This window comes from Lissotriton helveticus, chromosome 10, assembly GCF_964261635.1.
Source record: "Lissotriton helveticus chromosome 10, aLisHel1.1, whole genome shotgun sequence".
Classification (NCBI taxonomy): domain Eukaryota; kingdom Metazoa; phylum Chordata; class Amphibia; order Caudata; family Salamandridae; genus Lissotriton; species Lissotriton helveticus.
In genome coordinates, this window is record NC_136071.1 from 881,806,386 (window position 1) to 881,828,403 (window position 22,018).

General features: G+C 46.3%; 1 protein-coding gene across 1 annotated transcript in view; it reads left to right on the plus strand.

Annotated features, from left to right (window-relative positions):
• The window catches only part of MYRIP (myosin VIIA and Rab interacting protein), a 1,796,584-nt gene that overhangs the window by 1,440,940 nt on the left and 333,626 nt on the right, over window positions 1–22,018 (plus strand). The window contains exon 10 of the mRNA XM_078663521.1: window positions 2,643–3,292. Within this exon, the coding sequence (XP_078519647.1) occupies window positions 2,643–3,292 (650 nt within the window). The remainder of the gene's footprint in view (window positions 1–2,642; window positions 3,293–22,018) is intronic.

Consider the following 22,018-nt stretch of genomic DNA (forward strand, 5'->3'; position numbering starts at 1 on the left):
GCAGTGGTTTTGCCTCAGTCAAGGAGGGTGCAGATGTCGTCTGTAGCAGCAAGGAAAGCGGTCTTGGTGCTGTGGTTGCTTCTGAAGCCGAAATGGGAGAGGGCCAGTAAGTGGTTCATTTCGATGTCTTTTGGATGATCATCGAAAGTTTCGGATTAATAATCAGTGCCATGTGCCAGTGGCACCATCCCTGTGCTCCCAGAAGCAGCATCAACTAGGAATTGAGAATATTGGAAAACTGAATTATAGATCGATAAGAGTGTGTGAACATATTAGATAAGTGCTAAGGGCATTCATACAAAGGATCTGAGGTAATACTCTTAGCCTTAGATATGTTCATTTATTTCCCTACCATGTGTAATAAACGTTTCAATTCTCCACTGACCATTTGCCCTCTTTCTATATAAGGACCATCTCCAACTGCTAAATTGCCCATGGTAATGTAACAGCTTAACCTTATCTCTCCTTTGAGTCTTACTATGTCTGTAATTGCAGCCTGGGTGTTGAACTCTTAAGGAATATTTTAAAAGAGTATAAAAATGCAATGCAGAATTTTTCACACAATTTTGCACTTATACTTGATATCCAACAATCAATGCATCCTCGCATTTACACATTTCAAATGACACACAACACCAGAAACAAGGACTCAAACAGCAGTAAAGTATTGAACAATATTCTCTAGAAGTTCGATCATCCTATCTTTTCTACCTAAAATAAAATCCATATAGTAGATATATGAACGAATTCATTTGTAAACACAAGTTCAAATATACAACGTCAAAGTATCCTACAACAATGTCAGCACACACATCAACTTCCACACCCTGAAAAGACATCTGCGCTCTGCAAACCTCCTGCTCGTCCATGTTCCCTGAATTCGTAGAGCCACAGGTCACAGATTGTCTTACCTTGCTCCTTAAGCCTGTAACGACCTCCTACCCCAAATTAGATCATCCACCTACCTCCTAGAATTTCTCAAGAAACTGAATACCTGGCTTTTCCAATAGCCATTGTCAGGGCAGCTCCCCACATCATAGGTGCCAGGATACACCCCAGGTATATGAGCACTATACAAATCTTCATAACATAAGAACATGCTTACTCAAATGCCAGGAACATCAACCCAAAGAAGCCCACCGAAAGGGCCAATATCTTTCAATATTTATATTCATCATGCTGTTTCAATTTGCCGGGTCCACCAAGAACTACCTTGCCTCGAAGTGTGCTTTAAACTAATATTTGTTATTGGAGGTCGCTCAATTTCTTGAAGATTCTTACCGGTAACATGTTTGCAGAGAAGGCCTCTTCTTATGCTAATTCTGAAACTATATTATTAAGCTGTTCACCTTTTCATTCTTATTTTCAGTTAGACTCACTAGTCAACATAAAATACTCTCTAAACTCAAATGAGAACTCTCATAATCAATCTTTCAATATCCACTGTAAATTATTTTTGACACCCTCTATACAATCTTAAAAGTCGGCCTTTCTTGTATTTGTGGAATCCTGCTGCACCTCCCAATGGTTACTGGCCACTACACAAATTATATTAGTTATCTATGCTATGGTGCCCTTACTCGAATCATTGCCACCAAAGCACTCACCCCTCCTCCCCTGTTTACTGCAGGTGCTTAACTATTTTATGTTTATTTTTTATGGAGCTTTATATAGGGCGAACTTGACCCGAAGGTATCGGGTATCAGAGCGCTTTACACGAGCACCAGTTGCATTACATGAGGACACATTCATTTTTGTTAGGCACGTGGAGATTCAGTGATTTGCCCAGAATCACAGGATGTTGTACGTCCTTGCTGAGACTGGAACTCAGGGCCTCATTTATGAGGCCGTACGTAACTTTTACGCCGCTGGTGCGTCACTTTTTGTGACGCACCAGCCGCGTAAAAAATGTGCCTTGTTGCACCATATTTACAAAGTGACGCATCTAGGTAGATGCGTCACTTTGTAAACCCCTGCGCCACATTATACCGGCGACAGGTATAATGTATGCAGGGGGAGCGTTCTGACGCAAGAAAGGGTCATAGAAGTGACGCAGTGAAATCTATAAGATTTCACTGCGCCACTTCTAGGACACAAATGCGTCTACGCCTGCCTCACAGCAGGCGCAAGACTGACGCAGGTCCTTTCACATGGGGCTTGCCCCATGTGAAAGGACACATTGCTGGAGTTGCGTCACTTTTGTGACACACTCCAGTTGCGTCACTTTTGTGACACACTCCAGCAATGAGTCACTTTTGCGCCATACAGATACGTCAGAAATACTGACGTATCTGTAACTCCTTGTGCCATGATGCGTAATACTGTAAATATGACGCATCAATGGTGTCGCAAGGAGTGCGCAGTGAAAAGTGACGCATCGCTGTTTTCACGCAGCGATGCGTCACTTTTCATAAATGTGGCCCCCAGTTCCCTAGATTTGACGTTGACCGCCCTAGGCAACTCCTCTCCCCGACTATTAATGCTATATGGTGTATCTGCCTATATTTTCAATGTGCATGTGTATTTTATTTGTTGTTTCATGATAATGTTGTGTAAACAAGTGGATGATCTCGGTCATCAAGAATTCACTATTGCAATAATGTAAATTTAATACAATATTTTTGCTTCTCCTTTTCAAATAGGCCCATCTCCCGTTTTACAAAGCTCTGATGGGAATTGGGTAGCGCTGCAGAATGCTCCTCAACCCCGCCCTCGAATGCTGGCCAAACCTAAGACTCAAGTGTTCAAATCCCTGGAGAAAGAGTCTAGAGTGACATCTGCCTATGATGAGATGGGCTCGGACAGCGAAGAGGAAGTTGATTGGGATATGGCTTTGAACGAGTTGCAACGCAGACCAAGGCACTTGTCGGAGGATTCTTGTTACACTGATTCTCAGTACAATACTGAATGGGCGTACGGCAACGACCATTACCGTCCTGTAACCTCCCCATCCTCAGGGTTGTACACCAACACAGAGACTGTTTATTCCGACTCTGAAACTTCATCTGTAAACTCTGCCAAGGATATAGGAGGATCGGCTAAGTTTCTTTGGCCAAAAAGAAAAACACCAATACATCAAATAGAAAGAGGACATATCTTTGGGAAAATGGACATAAACTTTAATCCACAGGCTACCAGTCTAGAATATTCTGATAGCAGCGGAACAGAAGATGTCCATTATGACACAGAAAAGCGGTCAAGAAGGTGGAGGAGGGGCACAACAGGCTCGGAGGCAAGTTGTGAAGAAGGCAGTCCCGTGAAGTCCATCAAGCAGAATTTGAGCATTAATCAGGTATTTTAATCATTTTATGCATGGCTAAAATAGAAACAAAGTAGATACTGCTTGGAATGTTTGATCAGTTGTATAATTCACCCTCATGGCCTCTTACCATATGGTACCACTACTTTGAAACTACTACCCCAATTACAACTATAGCAACAAGGAGGTTTTTCAAATTTGAATGACCATCCCTTTGAACCAGACTAATTTATGTGTATTTAAGTTATTTAATTGAACTAAACTTAAGCCTAATTGTTGCAGCTACCTAAATCATATTAAATGTAATTTCCTTTATTTACTTAACCTAAACTGAATGTAATCTCCGAAGGGCTATAAGGCTACTAGAACATTCCATCCAGTGAGGTTAGAATGTTTTAAATTAAAAAAAGGAGAAACAGAAAGACAAACATTGGAATGTTGGAGCAGAAGACTTCTTTAGTCCCTTGCATGCGTTCGTCGGCCAACGGCCGTCGTGAGCACTACCTCGGTAGTGCTGTGCACGTCCGTTGGCCGACGCGGCACCGCCTGTGCAATCGAACGCCTGTACCGCGGTGGAATCGCCGCTGCAGTAAACGGGTTAAAGTTCAAAGTTGAAAACAACGCGAAGATGGAAAATGTGTATGGTCAGTACAAGGTGAGTAAAGCATTTTAAGACAGGGATTCTTTCAGCACTTTCCTCGATTTGCATAGGCCTGCATTTCTATGGAAACCTTTGTGTCATTGCTCTAGCTATGGGTTCATTCTATTTCCACGGTCTGTCCTCCATCTGTTTTTACAGTCTTTGAGAAACACAAAATGGAATTTTAATGCTTCACTGCCTTTCTAAAATTAAGTAGAATGTGATTGAATAAGCACATTATAAGATGTGTCATTGTGATGAGTGATATAAGAAAGCAGTCTACTGGGGGAGGGATGGAACTTTTCATGGATAAGGACTTGCCCTCTGTAAACACAGGGGCAGTTAAGCAGGTGTGGAAAATAATTGGAGAGAGACTACAGGGCTTGAAAACTGCTGTACCAGCAACTTTTATTCAATCCACTCACTACTTTATTACTAAATGTGAATGTATATGTGCCAACAATCCGGGTTTAGGCAAGAGACTCAAGATTTTTTTACCAAAATGTTATATTAACTTTTCCCTCTAAAGCTTCTTCCACTCAATACAACTTGATATGAACATGCACTTCTCCCGATTTCTGTCTCCAATCTCATTGTGAGTTGTTCCCAAATGTTGTTATGTACAGCAATTGTACTCAAATGTTTATTAGTGTATATACGTGTAAAATTGTGTTCAGCTGCATGTTACTGGTTAGTAATATTTGGGAGTACTGCTGGGTTTTTTGAGACTTGGTTAAATCTGAACGTCCTACTTATGTTAGTCTACTGGAGGTGAGGGGTACTTTACAGTGGAATTAGGATACTGGTGAAAGATGGACATTTTTGGGCCCTTCTTTGGTTGTACTCCATGGGGCAGATTTACACAAAAATATAGCTCAGCGAAGCTACCAACATTGCTGCGCTACATTGAGTCTAGCACAGGTTTTGTTCAGGAATGTTCCAAAATACAGTGTTTATACTACCTTCAAAACTTTTCCTACTTTATGTGCATGCTGTACAATTGAAAAGAAAGGTTAAAGAAATGCATTTTTCCTCAATAGCCCCCAGTGGAGGCTGGTGACTTTTATAAGTGGTGGGCGTAAAATAGTCGTACTGCAGTACGGCGAGCAAGTGGGCTCGAACAACCTACAAGGGGCTTTTGCAAGGTCTAACTAAGGGACATAACATAGTCCTAACAGTTCAGCCTTACATGTTGAGACTTGCGCGATGCCTTAACTTGTACCTGTCTGGGTCACAGATTGTTCTTATTAAGTGCCCCCATATCAATGCACCCTCACTACTGTCATAGGATGAATACCTCATGACCAAAGTGGCAATAGAATAACCATGCTGACCTATTTGATTATGCTACAAGGGATTGCTGAACTCTCGGGATATTAGCTTGGCATGAAGGACTGTTTTGATAAAAATAAAGAGTAAACAGACCCGGTCCTGCTCTTCTCACGACCCTGCTGCCGGAAGTTCTTCAGCCAGGACAGCACGGCATGTGGGCAGAAAGCATTACTGTGGAGAGCTATTTAAAACAAGCTAATTACGTGCTTTGACCCTTGCAGTAAAGATTGTAATCTCTTGGCTCGCAGGACAGTAGTCATTATCCTCGGCACCACGGGACAGCGATCGACGATAAGCAAAAGCAATGCCAACCAGACTAAAGTTACCCTTTAACTTCGCAGGACATCCACAAGACGGCGGATGGCCTGGACCTTAAGACTCTGCTGCCTACAATGTAGAAAATTCTCATCCCTATCGACAATAAGCTTGATGCCCTCTATGCCAGAGTTGATAAAATGACCACAAACATAAATAAGCATGAGAAACGTATAACTGCCACCAAAACGAGAATATCAACACTGGAAGATGACGCCCCAATGGACGCACCCTCCGCTCCTGTCGAATAACCCATAATTCAAAATGAGATGGAACATGCAACGTTATGTGGAGGGCACACAAACATACACACCTACACTGTAACAAAGTAAGGATGTCAACAATGATCAAACAGGTAAAACATACCAGAGCCAAGTGTTAACCTTTATCTGTTGCAGATAAAAACATAGTGACAGAGGTTATAGCGCATACTGTGTATGAATAGAAATCCTGCTGTGTGAGACTTCCCCTTCAAATATTGCACAAATCCAGTTGCGGCTGGGAGGGGGAGGGGGGGTGGGGGTGATGTCGAGCGAGGGGGGAATTAAATATTAAATATAAATAAAAAAAAACGTACCTCAGTCACCGCCGGTCCGGGTCCGCGCCACCTCTGCTCCCCGACCCCTTGGCGCCTCACGTCACGAATGGGGACTGGCATCCCCTCGCAGCCAATCCTGGCGCTGCTGCAGCACCAGGATTGGCTTGGTGCACAGGTTTCCCTTCGCCCGCAACGCGCCCATTTGGAGCCCGAAGGGCTCCTAATGGGCATTCACAAAAAAGTGCAAACGCAAGTGCGCATGAGTGGGCACTGGTAAAAAATTCACCCTCCTTCCCCACTCATGCGCACTTGTGTTGCTTGCCCTGGTGACATCATCATGTCAGTCAACATGACGCCACCCCGCCCACCCCCTTCAGATTCTGAAGGGGGTGGGCGATGTGATGTCATGCTGACTGACATGATTGGAATTATTTTGAGAACGGTCTATAACCAAGTGAAGGAACTGGAGTTACAAACCCGTGGGTATAAAAGGTATTGGTAAAATGTGTGATGATGTAGCCCAACAGTACACAGACTAACCACCCAATTGAGAAATCAACGATTCATTTTATTATTTATAAATTGTATATATATTTAATCTTTTTTGGTACTTGCTTATCTTTTTTTCCTTTTGGTTCTTATAAAGCTAATTTACAGTTCATGTACAAAATATATAGTAAAATCACAAAACCAATGAACAGTTGGCGGGCGGGGCGGCATTATGCCCCCACGCCACAATGGACGCACCGCGCCTGATAGCTCCTTTGTCAAAAAGGCACCCTTTTTTATTCAAATCCCGGGCTATATTTTTAATAGATGGGGTTTTGCATTTTAAACCATAGATAGTTGCATGGGAATGGCCAGGTACCACCCATGGAACGCCCCTTGACGCAAACTAATGTGAAGCTGTGCTAGGTGCTTCTTTTTGTTGCTTTCATTGCCTTCAGGTGACTTACCAGCGCGAAACACATTTTCCACTGGAAAGTTAATTTGAAATTTGCATTATGCCCTGATTTGTGTCATTTTTGTCACACAAACTCGCCGAACAATGTTAGTAAATATACCCCTGTCTGTCTGAAGTAGAATGGAAACATGCACTCATTATGGGCCCTTACAAGTATATACCTTTGAAATTTGGAGTTAGGGTTATGACATGAACAATTTCTGCAGAACTGAACCTCAAAATTGCACGCATGTTATTCATGCCTTTGAATTGTCTAGGCTCTCTTGCTTTCTGCTTTTGTATTTTAATACTCCCTTCTGATTTTAAATATTTTCTTCAAAAGAAGGGAACTATTTTAATGTTCGTAACAGATTGCTTCAGTACTTTGTGTTTTTGGGACGCCACCAACCATTCTAAAAAAGTGAAACTCCTTCGTTGTGCAAGTAGAGCCAACGCTCAGCAGGCATTGATGAAAATGCTATTCATAGGTATCCGGCGGGGATTGATTCAAGGTGGACATTTTTGTGCATCTGTTTAATGCGTGCTTTGACTGCAGAAGCTGAATTCCTCTTCGCTGTCCATGGTTTGTCAAGGTTGCCCTCTAGCGGTGCACAACAAAACTGTTTCTATGAGAATTCACTTGCTGTGCGACACAGAAATACATTAAATGGCCGAATATGTCAGGGATGGCACTTTTATTGAAACAGGGATTTTATTTAAGCATAGATTTTTTTAGCATCGTGTCCCTTTCATTGCATTGTATTGTGGATGTAATGAACTTTATTCTGAGCAGAACACATGCATTCGCTTATGTGGTTGTAGTGTAAAGATATAGGGCCAGATGTAGGTAGCGAAATACCGGTCGGTAACGGCCGAATTCGGCCGTTACCGACCGGTATTTGGCTTTTGAGATGTAGGTGCCTGAAAACAGGCCATTTCGGTAATTTTACCGAATCTGTAAATATACCGGTCGGTAAATTTACCGACCGGTATTTTTACAGATTCGGTAAAATCGAGATGTAGGTGGGACTCTTCTGAGTCCCACAAGCCCTACAAAATCGGTATTTTACCATCAAATACAATTTGATGGTAAAATACCGATTCAGGTGTGCATGCACATGTGTTTATGCACACCTGTGCCATATGACAGGCAGACCTGCCCTTAAGGCAGGTATGCCTGCCACATGGCACCTGAACCCGTTTTGGGGGTGCTAGAGGGTGTCAAAGTGACACCCCCTGCACCCTTGTGAAATTCGGCTTCAAAGCCCATAGGAATGAATGGGCATTTACCGGTCGGTATTTACCGAATCGGTAAATACCGATTTTTACCGATTCGGTAAATGCACATCTGTATTTACCTACATCTCGGTACTTATATTTTACCACTTCTTAAATACCAAATCGGTATGATTCGGTATTTAAGAGGTGGTAAAATAAATTTACCTACATCTGGCCCATAATCAAGAGATCTCCAGGTCGGTGGTGATTGTTTGTGTAAGGTACTACTAACACACGACGCTTTATAAAACCTTAAAGTAATGTAAAAAACATACTTCTTAAAAATACTAAACTTTGCTCCAGTTTTCTTATCCGAATTGAAAATTAGACGCTGCTGTTTGCTAAACACTTTTCATAATGTAGCATGCAAAGAAGAGTTCCTCATTCGGTAAATTTCAGAATACCGACTCACAAAAATCTGTTTTCTGACAAGACGGTATAACCGTTTCTCCATGAACTTGCCAGTGTCCAATGATGCATCAGCCACGTTTATTGTGGTGGAAATGCATGCAGGCATCAGAAGCAAAAATATCTGGGAGGGTGCATCGTTTTTTTTTTGTCGCGTAACTAGGGGTTTTACGAAAGTTATGCGAAGGGTCTGTCTGCCTGAAAACACTACTTTTCATCTCGAGGACCCACTTCCGACATCACCACCAAGGAGATGGGGAGAGGGAACAAGCAACTTGATTACCCTTAAAGTTATATGTGGTGTATGTACTTTCAGTTGCAATCAGATACGCAATGTTAGCATGTTGGGTGGAAGCAAAGTGGACCTTGAGTTAGGTTTGAAGAGGTCATATGATCTAGGCAGTCTTTCAGTATGTTTCTTTATGTTTGGTGAACTGCCAGTCTGTACAAAAAAGAGACAGAGGACTGCATCGCTCAAGAAGCAAGCTTTTGTGACGCATGTATGTTTTTACATCGCCTATTATTTCGCCATTCATCAGTAGTGTTCTTGTAGAATATGTGTTGGTCTCCTTTGAGTTGGGGGTCTTGAAATGTCTAATATGTGTCACAGGCATGTTATAATACAGAAAGGGTCTTTAAATGTCTAATATGTTGTAGCATCGTCCCGCCTGACTTCCGGTTTGGTACAGGACAGGCAAGCAGGAAGAGGATGTGAGGTCAGAGGAAACCATTAGTCTGTAAGTCAGTGTGAGGCTGGCAGGGAATAAAGTAAGACGTACAAACCTTACCCCTGTGTCGGTGTGTCCTTGCGACGAGCGCCAGCGCTGCGACAATGGTGACGAAGGTGGGATGTTTGTAAAGCCCACAAGCAGCATCGCTCAGCCACCCAACGTGGCCGACCACCGAACCCTGCAGCGGAAAGAAAAACCGCCGAAGCCAAGAAACACCCGACTGCTGCCGGCGAGAAGCGCTCGCCGCTACTGCCCAGGGAAGAGAGGCGCGAAGGAACCCGAGCGCGGGTGCTCGAACGGCACCCCAAGCACCCCAACTGCTGCACCAGGAGGTAGACGCGTATGTCAGAGCGCGACCCCCACGTGTCCAGAAGTGAGCAGCCGAGTGTGCAGCGCCGGAGAACAGCACCCGATCCCAGGCGCGAGCGAGGAGAGAAGAGCCAAAACAGGATACAGCGCGAGGAGCGAGGGTGAGTCCAAACCCTGCCGCTTCCCTCACGCGCGCTGTCTACCTGGTCCCAGGGACAGAGACACGAGGCATACTGTCCCGCGCGGCGGCCATCTTGGAGTCAGGCGCCCGCCCTCAAACAAAACCTGCACTCTCTCCATGGCGGCCATCTTAAAGTCAGGCGCCACTCGCTAATAAGGACATTGCCAGTATAAAGAGGCAACTAAGACACGCTAATGCTCAAGGAGCTGAATAGTAACATATAAACACTGTGTACAGCCAATAATACGCCAATAAGCACTGGATAACGCTTTATACAGCCATTCAGAGCCAGCTAAGTGCAGATGTCCAATCCAGGCCCTGATAGCTCCTCAGGCACTGCCACCACAGCGTCAAGCACGTCAGGCACAGTGAGTTCAGGAAGCCCAGCTCCCAGTACAGGAAGCCCAGTTCCCAGCACAGGAGGCCCAGCTTCCCCAGCCAACGTACCTGCAATGGCGAACAACCCGGTTGGAGCCTCATTCATGCGCCAACCTCAGCCTTTACCAATGACGCCGGGCAACAGCATGGGCCCATCGTGGAAAACATGGAGTGAAGACTTCGAGGACTACATGGTCGGCTCCCTAGTACAAGATAATAAGCAAAAACTTGTGGCCTTGAGAAACCTGATTGGTCCAGACATTGCACAAATCATCAAAGAACTACCCAACGCTGCAACAGCTACCTATGATGAAACCAAAGCTGCCCTTGACAGACGTTTTCTCCACAAACGCAACGTAGATTATGAGCGCCATACGTTCAATCTTGCCACGCAGGAGAAAGATGAATGCATGAGTGACTTCATCATGCGCATACGTAGACTCGCACGATACTGCGACTTCGACAACTTCAAAACGGAAGACGCCCTGAGACTCCGTATCATTGACGGCTGCTCCTCTGAAACCTTGCGCCGGAGACTCCTGAAAAAACCTTACACACTAGACGAAATTGAGGAGCTGACAAGAATTAATGACCAGGCGGAGGACTACGCGAAGCGGATGGGGACACAGAAATCATCGGACCACAAAGACCACGCTCTGCGCATTCAGGCACACAGGTCCTCCAAGAATGCCAAGTCCACCTCCAAATCCCACAGGTCTCAACCCTCGCGTCGAAGCTCGCGACACACGAGGTCCGCAAAAGCCACGCCCACCTGCTATAGATGCGGGCAGGACTACCCACACGCAGGACAATGCCCAGCAATCGGGCAACGATGCCACCGTTGTGGAAGAGACAATCACTTTGAGATTGCATGTCAAGCCAAGCAACCAAGTCACAGATCATCGACCAAAGGACATGAGTCACGTCATCACGCCCGAGCCATAAAAGAGAGGGGAAGCAGGTCCTCCAGCTCGTCCAACTCAAGCACGCAGTCAGCCTATTCGCATCACTCAAGAGGTCGCTCCGGAAGTAGCCACCGCACCAGGCGTCATGTGACGGACTCCTATCGGTCACGTAGAGACACCTCCAGTGAGTCACCATCGCGCACCCCCACATCACAAGACAGTGATGAATACATATGCATGGTAACCACCCGGATCGTGATGAGTACATATGCATGGTTGCAGACCCGGATCGACTGAAGCGGTATCCAAAACTCGACATCCTGATAGGCGACCACCCAGCTAAATTTGTTCTGGACTCTGGAGCATCCTTGAATTATATCTGTGCTTTAGAACATCAAAATATGAAACACAAGCCCAAATTGGAACCAGCTGCTGTCCGTGTGTTCACGTGGATGTCACGCAAGCCACTGCCGTGTTTAGGCCGTTTCCGCACCACTCTCACGTTCAAGGACCGGACAATTGACGCCTACATCCATGTAGTGGAAGGACCAGATCTGGCAGACTGTCTCCTCAGTCTACCCACAGCAGAAAGACTCAAACTCGTAGAACTCCTCTACATGACGGAGGACACTCCTGACATTGTTGCGAAATTCCCCAACTTATTCAAAGGACTCGGGAAGCTCAACCACTTCAAAGTAAAACTTCACATCAACGAAAATGTGACACCCGTTGCCCAACATCATAGGAAGGTGCCATTCCATCTACAAAAAGCCGTCGATGACGAGCTCCAAGATCTCCTTCGAACAGACATCATAGAACGCACGACGGGACCCACCCCGTGGGTATCGCCAGTCGTGGTAGTTCCTAAAAGGGGGCAAGACAACAAGGTCAGGCTATGTGTTGACATGCGCGCGCCCAACACCGCCATCGAGCGGGAACGCCATCCTGGGCCGCATATCAGTGACATGATTACCAAACTAAATGGCGCCACAGTATTCTCCAAGCTTGACCTTAATAAAGGTTACCACCAGCTGGAGCTCCACGACAAGTCGAGATATATCACGACTTTCACCACGCACCAAGGCCTATTCCGCTACAAACGCCTGAACTTTGGCATATCCTCGGCCGCCGAGATCTTCCAGGAGGCCATCAGGCGAGTCATCCAAGGCATCCCAAATGCCTTCAACTACAGTGACGATCTGCTGGTATTTGGGAAGGACCAAACAGAACACGACACAGCCCTGGACAGAGTCTGTCATGCACTGATGACGGCAAACCTAACACTCAATGCCAGCAAGTGTGAATTCCACAAAGACACCTTAAAATTTTATGGACACATCTTCTCGAAGGAGGGCATGAGACCGGACCCCGAGAAGGTAGCGGCCCTGGCCGACACTCAGAAACCCCGAGATGTCACAGACCTACGTTCCTTCCTTGGCATGGCAAGCTATTGCGCGAGGTACATCCGCGATTACGCCACGATCAGCTACCCGCTGCGGGAACTTACTCGCCAAGGTCAGCCATTCGAATCGACGGACGCGTGCCAACATGCGTTCTCCGTCATCAAACATGCCGTGGGGTCGGCCATCAACTTGGCGTACTTCGACACGAAAAAGAAAACTGAAATCACGGTAGACGCCAGTCCAGTGGGCCTGGGTGCCATTCTGGCCCAATACCGCGAATACTCGGACCAGCGACACATCATTGCTTATGCAAGCCGCAGTCTAACGGATACGGAGAAAGCGTACTCCCAGCCGGAGAAGGAAAGCCTAGCTGTGGTGTGGGCGTGCGAACACTTTCACCTTTTTGTTTATGGCAAGCATTTTACGATCATTACAGATCATCAGGCGCTCATTACAATTTTTGGTAACCCCAATGCGAAAATGCCACCACGCATTGAGCGGTGGGGCTTGCGCCTCCAAGACTACGTTTTCTCCATCATCCACAAACCTGGTAAAGCTGAAAACCCGGCTGATTTCATGTCAAGACATCCGCTGGCAGGTGCCCGTTCTGCACTTTCTGTGGCTGACGAATATCTCCATTTTGTTGTCGACGCTGCGTGTCCTCCCACTGTTCCTGTTGAGGCCATCCAGGAGGCATCCGCACTTGACCCCCTCGTCCAAGCAGTGATGACCCGCATTCGCTCCAACTCCTGGAGGGACGTGAAGCAGTCCTCCTCCGAATCAGCTCAACTTCGACAAGACCTAGCCGCATTCCAACGAGTGCGCGAGGAACTCTCCATCAGTGACAATGGTCTCCTTTTAAGAGGGGGGAGAATCGTAATTCCACTCAAACTGCGCCAAGGGGTCATCAACCTGGCACATGAAGGACACAGAGGCATCAATGCAACCAAGAAAGCTCTGAGAGAACGAGTCTGGTTCCCCACCCTTGATTATATGGTCGAGACAACTCTGAAAGACTGTATCACATGCCAAGTAGTCAGCCGGGAAGAACCACCAGCACCGTTACAAATGTCAGAGCTGCCGGACGGAGTATGGCAACAGATTGCGGTCGACTTCTTCGGCCCACTACAATCAGGACAGTACATCATTGTTGCCATGGACGAATACTCCCGCTTCCCATTCGCACAACTGATATCATCGACTCGAGCAACGACAGTGATCCCAGTGCTTGATGAGATATTTGCAGCCTGGGGCATCCCACTGCGAGTAAAGACAGACAATGGACCTCCCTTCAACGGTCATGAGTTCACAAACTTTGCAACCCATCTCAACTTCAAACACCAGAAAATCACTCCGCTGTGGCCACAGGCAAATGGCATGGTGGAGCGATTTATGGGGACACTAAAGAGGGCAATCCAGCAAGCAGAACTGACTCACCGAGATATCCAGCAGACATTAAATGAAGTACTAAGAGCGTATCGAAATACGCCGCACAACACCACTGATCAGTGCCCAGCAACTCTAATGCTAGGAAGAACACCTCGGATGAGACTGCCCATGCTAAACGAAACTCCTCAACAACGAAAAGTCACGGTTGATCACAACACCCTCGTGGAAATCGATCACACCAAGAAGCATAGAATGAAGACATATGCTGATCAACGCAGACATGCCAAAGACTCCAACATACACGAAGGAAACTGGGTGATAGTGCAAAGCGATCGGCGATCCAAAGCAGACAGTCGATACCTCGACACTCCTATGCAAGTCACCAAGAGGAAAGGAACCATGGTCACAGCCAAAGCTGACCACAAGCAAATAACGAGAAACATCTCACACTTCAGAAAATGCAACCGGCGCGGCTGCCATGAGACTGTGTCAAACTTACCCTCAAGTGACTCTTCCAATCAGAGTGACAACAGTGACCCACGCCACCACAGCCCCACGCGAATGGTGGAAATCACAAATCACCACAGTCCAGCGCCAAGACACAGAGAACGGCCGCAACGTCTGATAAGGAAACCTCGACATCTGGTCGAAGAGATATAGAGGAGGTAAGACTTTGCAAAACAGGGGAGATGTAGCATCGTCCCGCCTGACTTCCGGTTTGGTACAGGACAGGCAAGCAGGAAGAGGAAGTGAGGTCAGAGGAAACCATTAGTCTGTAAGTCAGTGTGAGGCTGGCAGGGAATAAAGTAAGACGTACAAACCTTACCCCTGTGTCGGTGTGTCCTTGCGACGAGCGCCAGCGCTGCGACATATGTGTCATTGCCATTTTATAAAACGAAAGAAGAAAGAGAATGAGATACTTTTCAGATTTGGCAATTAGCACGTGTCCGTGCGTAGTAGCATTGTGCATCAGTCTGCAGCTGGGAAAAGAAATGAACCAGGTGGCCGAAGGTGAACAGTGAAGAGGGTTGAGATATGTTAATGTACTTATGGAAGTAGAAATGAGAGCAGGGTCAAAATACTATTATAAGATTTTTTTTAGAGAAGGGGCAGTCTAACATTTTATTTCAGATCTTCTGCCCTACTGCCGAGCCCTTGCCTGTATTCAATTAAACCCTTTTGGATTCTGTATTGGGCATGGGAACAAACACTTTTTAGGCAGGACAGTATGCAGACCGATTTCCAGGCGTCCCAGGCTTGCTCTGGGTAAACTCCATCTTTTTCCCTCTCACCCATCACCAGAAAGTCTGGTCATCCAAACGTCCTCCTCCAAGCAGAATCTAAATACCTTCCATATAGTACCTTCTAAGTGGGCGTTGAAGAAATTTGGATTCGCAATGGGCTGTTAGGTTTTTGCTTCTGGCAGCCTGGTAATCTACAGTGCTAATGCCACCTCTTTGGTTACAATGTTCATGCTTTGTGGGAAGTAGCACAACGTACAGTAAAGAGCCTTACAGACCATATGAAGACAAGCATTTACATTGCATTAGGTCTCTCATTTGCAAGAGTTAGAGCTACAGGCATTGTAAATGACAATGTCTTTTACCTATGTGTTTGGTTGATACTGTTGTGGATGTCTGTGGTTTGATGAGGAATTATGTGGGTTGTATTGGAATTATTAGTTGTGATATGATGTGTAAATTTGTGGTGTGTTTTGGAGTTATGTGGTGTGTTGTGGGATTGTGTTGTGTATCTGAAATATGGGGTTTTGTGAGCAATTATGTAGTGTGTTTTGAAAATGTGTGGAGTTGAATTGTGTGGCGTTGAGCGAAACTATGCTTATTGTAATTATGTGTTATGGTGTGGAGTTCATTTATGTGGATTGCTGGTATGTGGCATTGAGTGCATTGATGTTGGGGATATTTATGTTGTATTGAGTAGAGTCTAATTATGTGTAATGTAATTATGTTGAGCTGAGTGGTATTATGTGGAGTTTAATTATGTTGTGTGGTGCAGATCTGTGTGGCATTGAATTGTGCTGTGTTGAATTATGTGGCATGGTTTGTAGTGGTACTATGTGGCATGGTGTGGAGGAGTATTTTATGGTGTGGAATTATGTGGTAGATTTTCGTTTTGTGGAGTGTAACTATGTGGTTTGGAATTGAGTGGATATATATGCAGTGTAAATATGCTGTGTGAAATGTAGGTTGGAGTGTAATTATATGTAGTGAAATTAAATGGATTTTAATTGTGTTGTGTGGAATGTAATTATATGGTTTAGAGTAGAGTCGAATTATGTGCAGTTTATGTCATTGGAGTGGAATTATGTGGCGGGGAAGTGTGTGTAGTTGAATTGTGTGGCATGTTATTATAAGACTTAAAATGTGTAGTGTGTAGTTATTTATGCAAAATGGATTTGAGGGTAAGGATGTCTGTGTTCGTGTGATGTTTATCAATGTTTGCAGGGATGTTGTGTGTGTGAGAGGTACCTCAATGAATGTAAAATTACCAACATGTACTGCTCTAAGAAAGCACTTGTTGCCAGGTGATGAGTCTGAATTAAGACTGACTCAGTCTTGCATCTTTCCTAAGGTCATAAACTAAGTACCATACATTGGGTAACTCGCAAATTATTTACAGCACTTAGAAACAGCAGAACAGCGGCATGACATGCTCGAAAGTAATTACTCAATTACTCAACTTGTGTGACGCACACATTAGCATGAACTCGCAGGGCTTCCTGCTAATGTGTGCGTCATACAAATTGAGTCGTGTCACTTCCAGCCTCATCAAAAACGAAAGTGACTTTAAAGTATGCCGTGCCGCCCACACAGCACATTTTGATCCAGCACAGCATGGCTCTGGATGACTGGACCAACGCAAGAGATCACCAACATGGTAACTCAGTGAGCCATGCACCAAGTGATACACACAGACGTAGGTAGCATCAGATGTTAACTTTGCGTACAGATGCTGTGCTCGGAGACACTAAGAAGAATTTAGTTACTTGATATACTTTTCTTCAATCCAGGAAATATTACACGCATCAGGAAGTAGGAAAGGGACCCTGAACAACCTCAACACTTAGATCTTGTCCCTGAGGTCTCCTGCACTGGAACGCCTGCCCGAAGCACCCTCCGCAGCCTCAACACTATATACGGCCTTTAGTGACTGTAGTCCTACTCCAGCAATAACATGGCATCTGCCTTTAAATATACTGTAGCCATCCAGTCTTGCTTGGTTCAAGCAAACACCTTACTGAAAGAGCTCGGGAGCGAAACAAGTCAATCTTTTTCAAGTGGACCTGCGATCACATACTGCCCTACCGTGAAAAAGTAACATTTAGTAAACAAAAAAAAACAATCACAGGTCCAGAAAAAGGAGAGGAGGAGGGAAGTGGTCAACATAGACAGCGAGAGGGGGGCTGGAGCAAAGCAGATACAGACAATGGGCTGAACTGAGCTTGGAGATAGGAGCAAAGCTGAAAGACAAGCAGGAAACTAAACAAGCAGACGGGTTGCAACAGAAAATCGGGTGCCGGGTTGAAACCTAAAGCACAGCACCCGTGCATATAGCTATGTGTTTGTGCACGACGGTCCCTGGCAGTGGAAATTAAACAAAAAGTAGACGGGGTGCAACAGAAAACTCGGGTGCCATGCTGAAATATAAAGCACGGCGCCCCATGCATATAGCTATGTGTTCCTGCACGACCCTCCCTTGCCACCGAAATTAACAATTAAAAAGAAGATGGGGTGGTGGTGCCAAAAGATGTTTGCGACAGGCAGAAAGCAATATTTAAAAAAGAGTTCTCTCAAAGGACAGAATAGCATGCATGTGCAAGGAACCTGTACTTGGCCGGTGCTCCTCAGCCTTAAACAGAAGCGAGGCATCGGACAAGCAAACGAGTTAGGAGGTAGCCAAGAAGAGCAACACTGAACTGAACCTATGGCAAGCAGGAGGTGGTAAAGAAGTGGTTTGCATTGAATATAGCATGTCTTGCAGACAGTGCATGCGCGACCTATAAACACAGTTATATATTTGGGCTACGAGGATTTGGATGTATCAAAACAGATCCTCAAGTGCAGCCTGGACTCTATGGACATGGATCTATCTATGGGCCTAACATTCCCTTCATGTGAACACTTGGATGATTTCCATTGGATGCTCTGGAGATACCAAAGCCACACTCATGGACTTCCCATTAAATGGCAAGGAGTAGGTTGGGGAGACAGCCAATTTCACCTTAAAGTTCTTCAAAAACAGTAGACCTCCAGCTCACACTTTGGGCTGAGCTTCATAGAAAGTTTGTGGCTATTCCATGACCGTCCAATCTCACCAGATTCTGCCTGTCCAGACACCATGTCATATACATTCCTCCTTTTGAGGTAGAGGTGGATCTAATGGGTGAAGCCAACAGCAGCAGCAGCAGCTCATAGAGCCTCCATCATCCTCTGTAAGCTCTACTGTCTCAAAAACTCGGACTTCCCACCTCTCACATCTTTGAGGTCTGAGACCCATTCTGGCTCTTCAGCTTTGGATCTTGTTCATTTGGCAGGACAGGTTAATGATCCACTCCCTGAGCCAGGTCCTACTGGCCTTGTAGGCAGGAGACCGTTTTGCATCCCTGAATCTTCAGGATGCATATTTCCATATTCCAGTACTTCTAACCCACAGGTGTTATGCCAGGTTCGCGGTGGGATCTCATTATTATCTATACAAAGTGCTTTATTTGAGCCAGCTGTTGCGAGTGGGGTCCACCTGCACACCTTTTTGGGGACCAGCACTTATTATTCCTCATCAGACATTTCCCAAGAGCAAGATAGCTGTTAGAAATGGGATTTCTGTTTGGCTAAGGCTTGCACCAAAGCCAGGCAGAAACCACCACTCTAGTCAAGGCAAGGGAGTTACACGCCAAGATAACCCCTGCTCACCCCGTTGGTAGTTTGGCACTAGCAGTCAGGCTTATCCCGGAGGCAATGTGTTAAGCGTTCGCGCAACACACACACACACAGAGCAGCAACACACTAGACACACCACAAAAGGAACTCCACACAAGGTTATATCAAAGATAGCCTTTGTATTGTCACAAACACATTAGATCATAATCACACAATGGACACTGTGCCAACTGGCACCAGGCAATATTTACAGGGGATTATGTACAGTTGGCCGGGCCAATCCGGCCACAGTCAGAACCTTTAGAAATGCACATAGTAACACATATAATGCACAACCAGTAACTACTGGCAACATTAGGAATGTAGCATCAGATCCTGCAACATAAACCATAGAATGCACAAAGCATATTATGCAGGAATCTCATCAGGCATAAAAACACATTAGGTGCCAACCTCATAAACATAAATCACCTGAGGTATCAAATCACAAGATGCAATGGGCATCACAACCCTAACCACCTTAGGCAATAATTAGCATGAACACAGTGTGCCCCAACCGGGGGCACAACACACTGAAACTGGCCTCAGGCCCACTGGCCTCTCACAAGGGCTCAAATGCCCTATGTCCCACAAAGTCAGGGCTGGCTTCAAAAGCAAAAGTGTGCAGAGTGCTGGGGCAGGGCTGGAGTGTTTCTGACCCCATCTCGATTCCTTAGCAATAAAGATGCCTCAAAGACGTTGTAGCTGCCTGCGCTATCGCAGGACAGCTGTGGAAACAAGCACTGGCACCACCGTGCCTGGGGAGCCCCACTCTGGGACTCTCAAAACTAATAGGGCCCCACGTTGCAGCTGCCCGCTCTCTGGTGGTGCAGCTGGGTCAGCAGGCAAAGCACTGGCACTAATAGTGCCTAGGGAGCCCCCTTTCAATGTGCTCCTCCCGGTGCAGCTGCCCGCAACTGCGGTGCAGCTGGAAATAAAACAGACACAGGCATGGATGGGAGCCGTGCCCTACTCTGGGACTAACTGAACTCCAAATTGCCCAAGAGTGCGCCACACGTAGCCGCTGCCCGTTAGTGCGGTGCAGTTGAGCCAAATCAGCCTGGGCACCGCTGTGCCCGTAAAGCTCAGCTCCGGGACTTCCAAAGAAAAACTTGCCCAGGCCGTTGCAGCTGCCGCTAACTGGCGGTGCAGTTGAGGACCGACGTTGCCCAACTTGAGCCCCCACTTACCGGAGCTCGCAGGACTCTTTCGGTCTCCCTCTGGGCTCCCGTCTGCAGGACTCCGCCCCCTCTCATAAGCACGCAGCAGGACGCTTCTGCCAGTACCCGGGAACTTCCGCTGCTGGGCCCTAGCTCCGCCCACGTAAGGCAGCCTTGCCTGACTTCCGGGTCACCGCGGTCAGACGTGGTGGCTCTCCTCAGGGTGATCTCTCTTCTCTGGTAAAAGCGGGGGAGGCTCCAACTGCCAAAGATACACGAATGCGGGGTGGGCTCCTTCTATACCTGAATAAGCAGAAATGCGGCGTGGGCTCCCGCTCGGATTTTAAAGGGCACAGATGAGGGGTGGGCACCTGCTTGATGAATGGCATTTGCGGGGGAATCCCTACATCTGGATTCCCTCTGTAGATGAGGCAGCTCAGCGCTGCGGAGCCCCCGCGCTACATGGATAAGAAAAGCTCTCTGCAATAAAAATGAAGCACTTTCAAGGCGCTAGGATTGAAAGTCCCATAAAGTCCTGTAGAGTGAACGGGCAAAGGCTGGGCCCAGGCAGGCCAGCTCACAGGGCCCTCCAGCAGGGAGGCAGTCCCTTGTGGGGGTTCCTCCTGGAGCCCGGCAGCAGCAGGCCCCCCTCAAGTCAAAAGAACAGCACAACATCATGGGGTCACAGCCCCTATATTTATACACCCTTTTCCTTTGAGTCACAGCACAGGGCTTGGGGACACCAGTCAGAACTGGTTTAGGGGGGATTTGGAGCACTTTGTTTTTCCCAGCTCCTCTCCTCTTTGACAGGTGAGGGCTCAGTGATCAAACACACCACAGGGGGCAGAGCCAGTATTGTGGAGGGATGGCACAGCCCTATTCAGGTCCCAGGTGCAACTTCTCCCTCCCATCTGAATGCAGATCTCTCCTTTCATCACTGGGCTGACTCACCCTGTCTCCTGGAGCCACCCACACCATCCAGCCCCTGACACTCACAAGCCAGACATGAAATTCACATTAAGCAGGCAGACACATAGCACACAGAAATGCCAACTTCTAGTCACACCATTGCGCAGCATTTATTCTCACAAGTTCTGCACTCCTCTCATTCCATGAATTACTATGGACACACATATCCCTCATGCATTCCTATGGGAGGGCAGGCCACTCTCACCACACGCACTCAGAGCGCTTACGCACTTTACACTGGGCCACAGTGCTATAGTGCGCAGAGGCCAAAAACCTACCAATACCAGGTCACAGAAAAGGAAAAAAGTTTTAGGGGTGAACCTGCCAAAAGGGCCAAGTCCAACAATAGCTAAAAACAAACAAAGTGGAAAAGAGAAAGAGAAAGAAGGAAACCTGTCACAATGGGAGAAAACAGGAATCAGCAAGAGTGAGATACTTGGGCAGAGAGTATCTGGTAGAGAATTAAATAGGACTGACGTTGATTCCAGACTACGCAGCCTTGGTATTCGGTGCGTTGACATGTTATAGCTCTGGCAGTGGACTAATGTGCAGAGCTTCAGGCACTGGCACTCATTCTTTTACAAATTAAGCACTGTCTGTACACAGTACTATCATTTGGACTGACAAACGCTCCATGTGTCTTTTCGAAAGTGATGGCAGTTGTGTCAGCTTTACAGTTGAGTTTATGAATCCATTTATTTCTATTCATGGACGATTGGCTGGCAATCGCAGAGTTCCAGGCACTGGTCAAGTAGCACTTTCAGCAGATTATAACTCTCCTCCTTAACTTTTGCTTTACCTTCTGTGCTCAAAATGCCCACCTCTCTAACCTTCTTACAGGTGGCACTAGACACAGACCACATGTTGAAGTACCGAAAATTATATTACCACCTCCCAACAAATATTATTACATTACAGAGTCCCCTTCCCATTACCAATAATC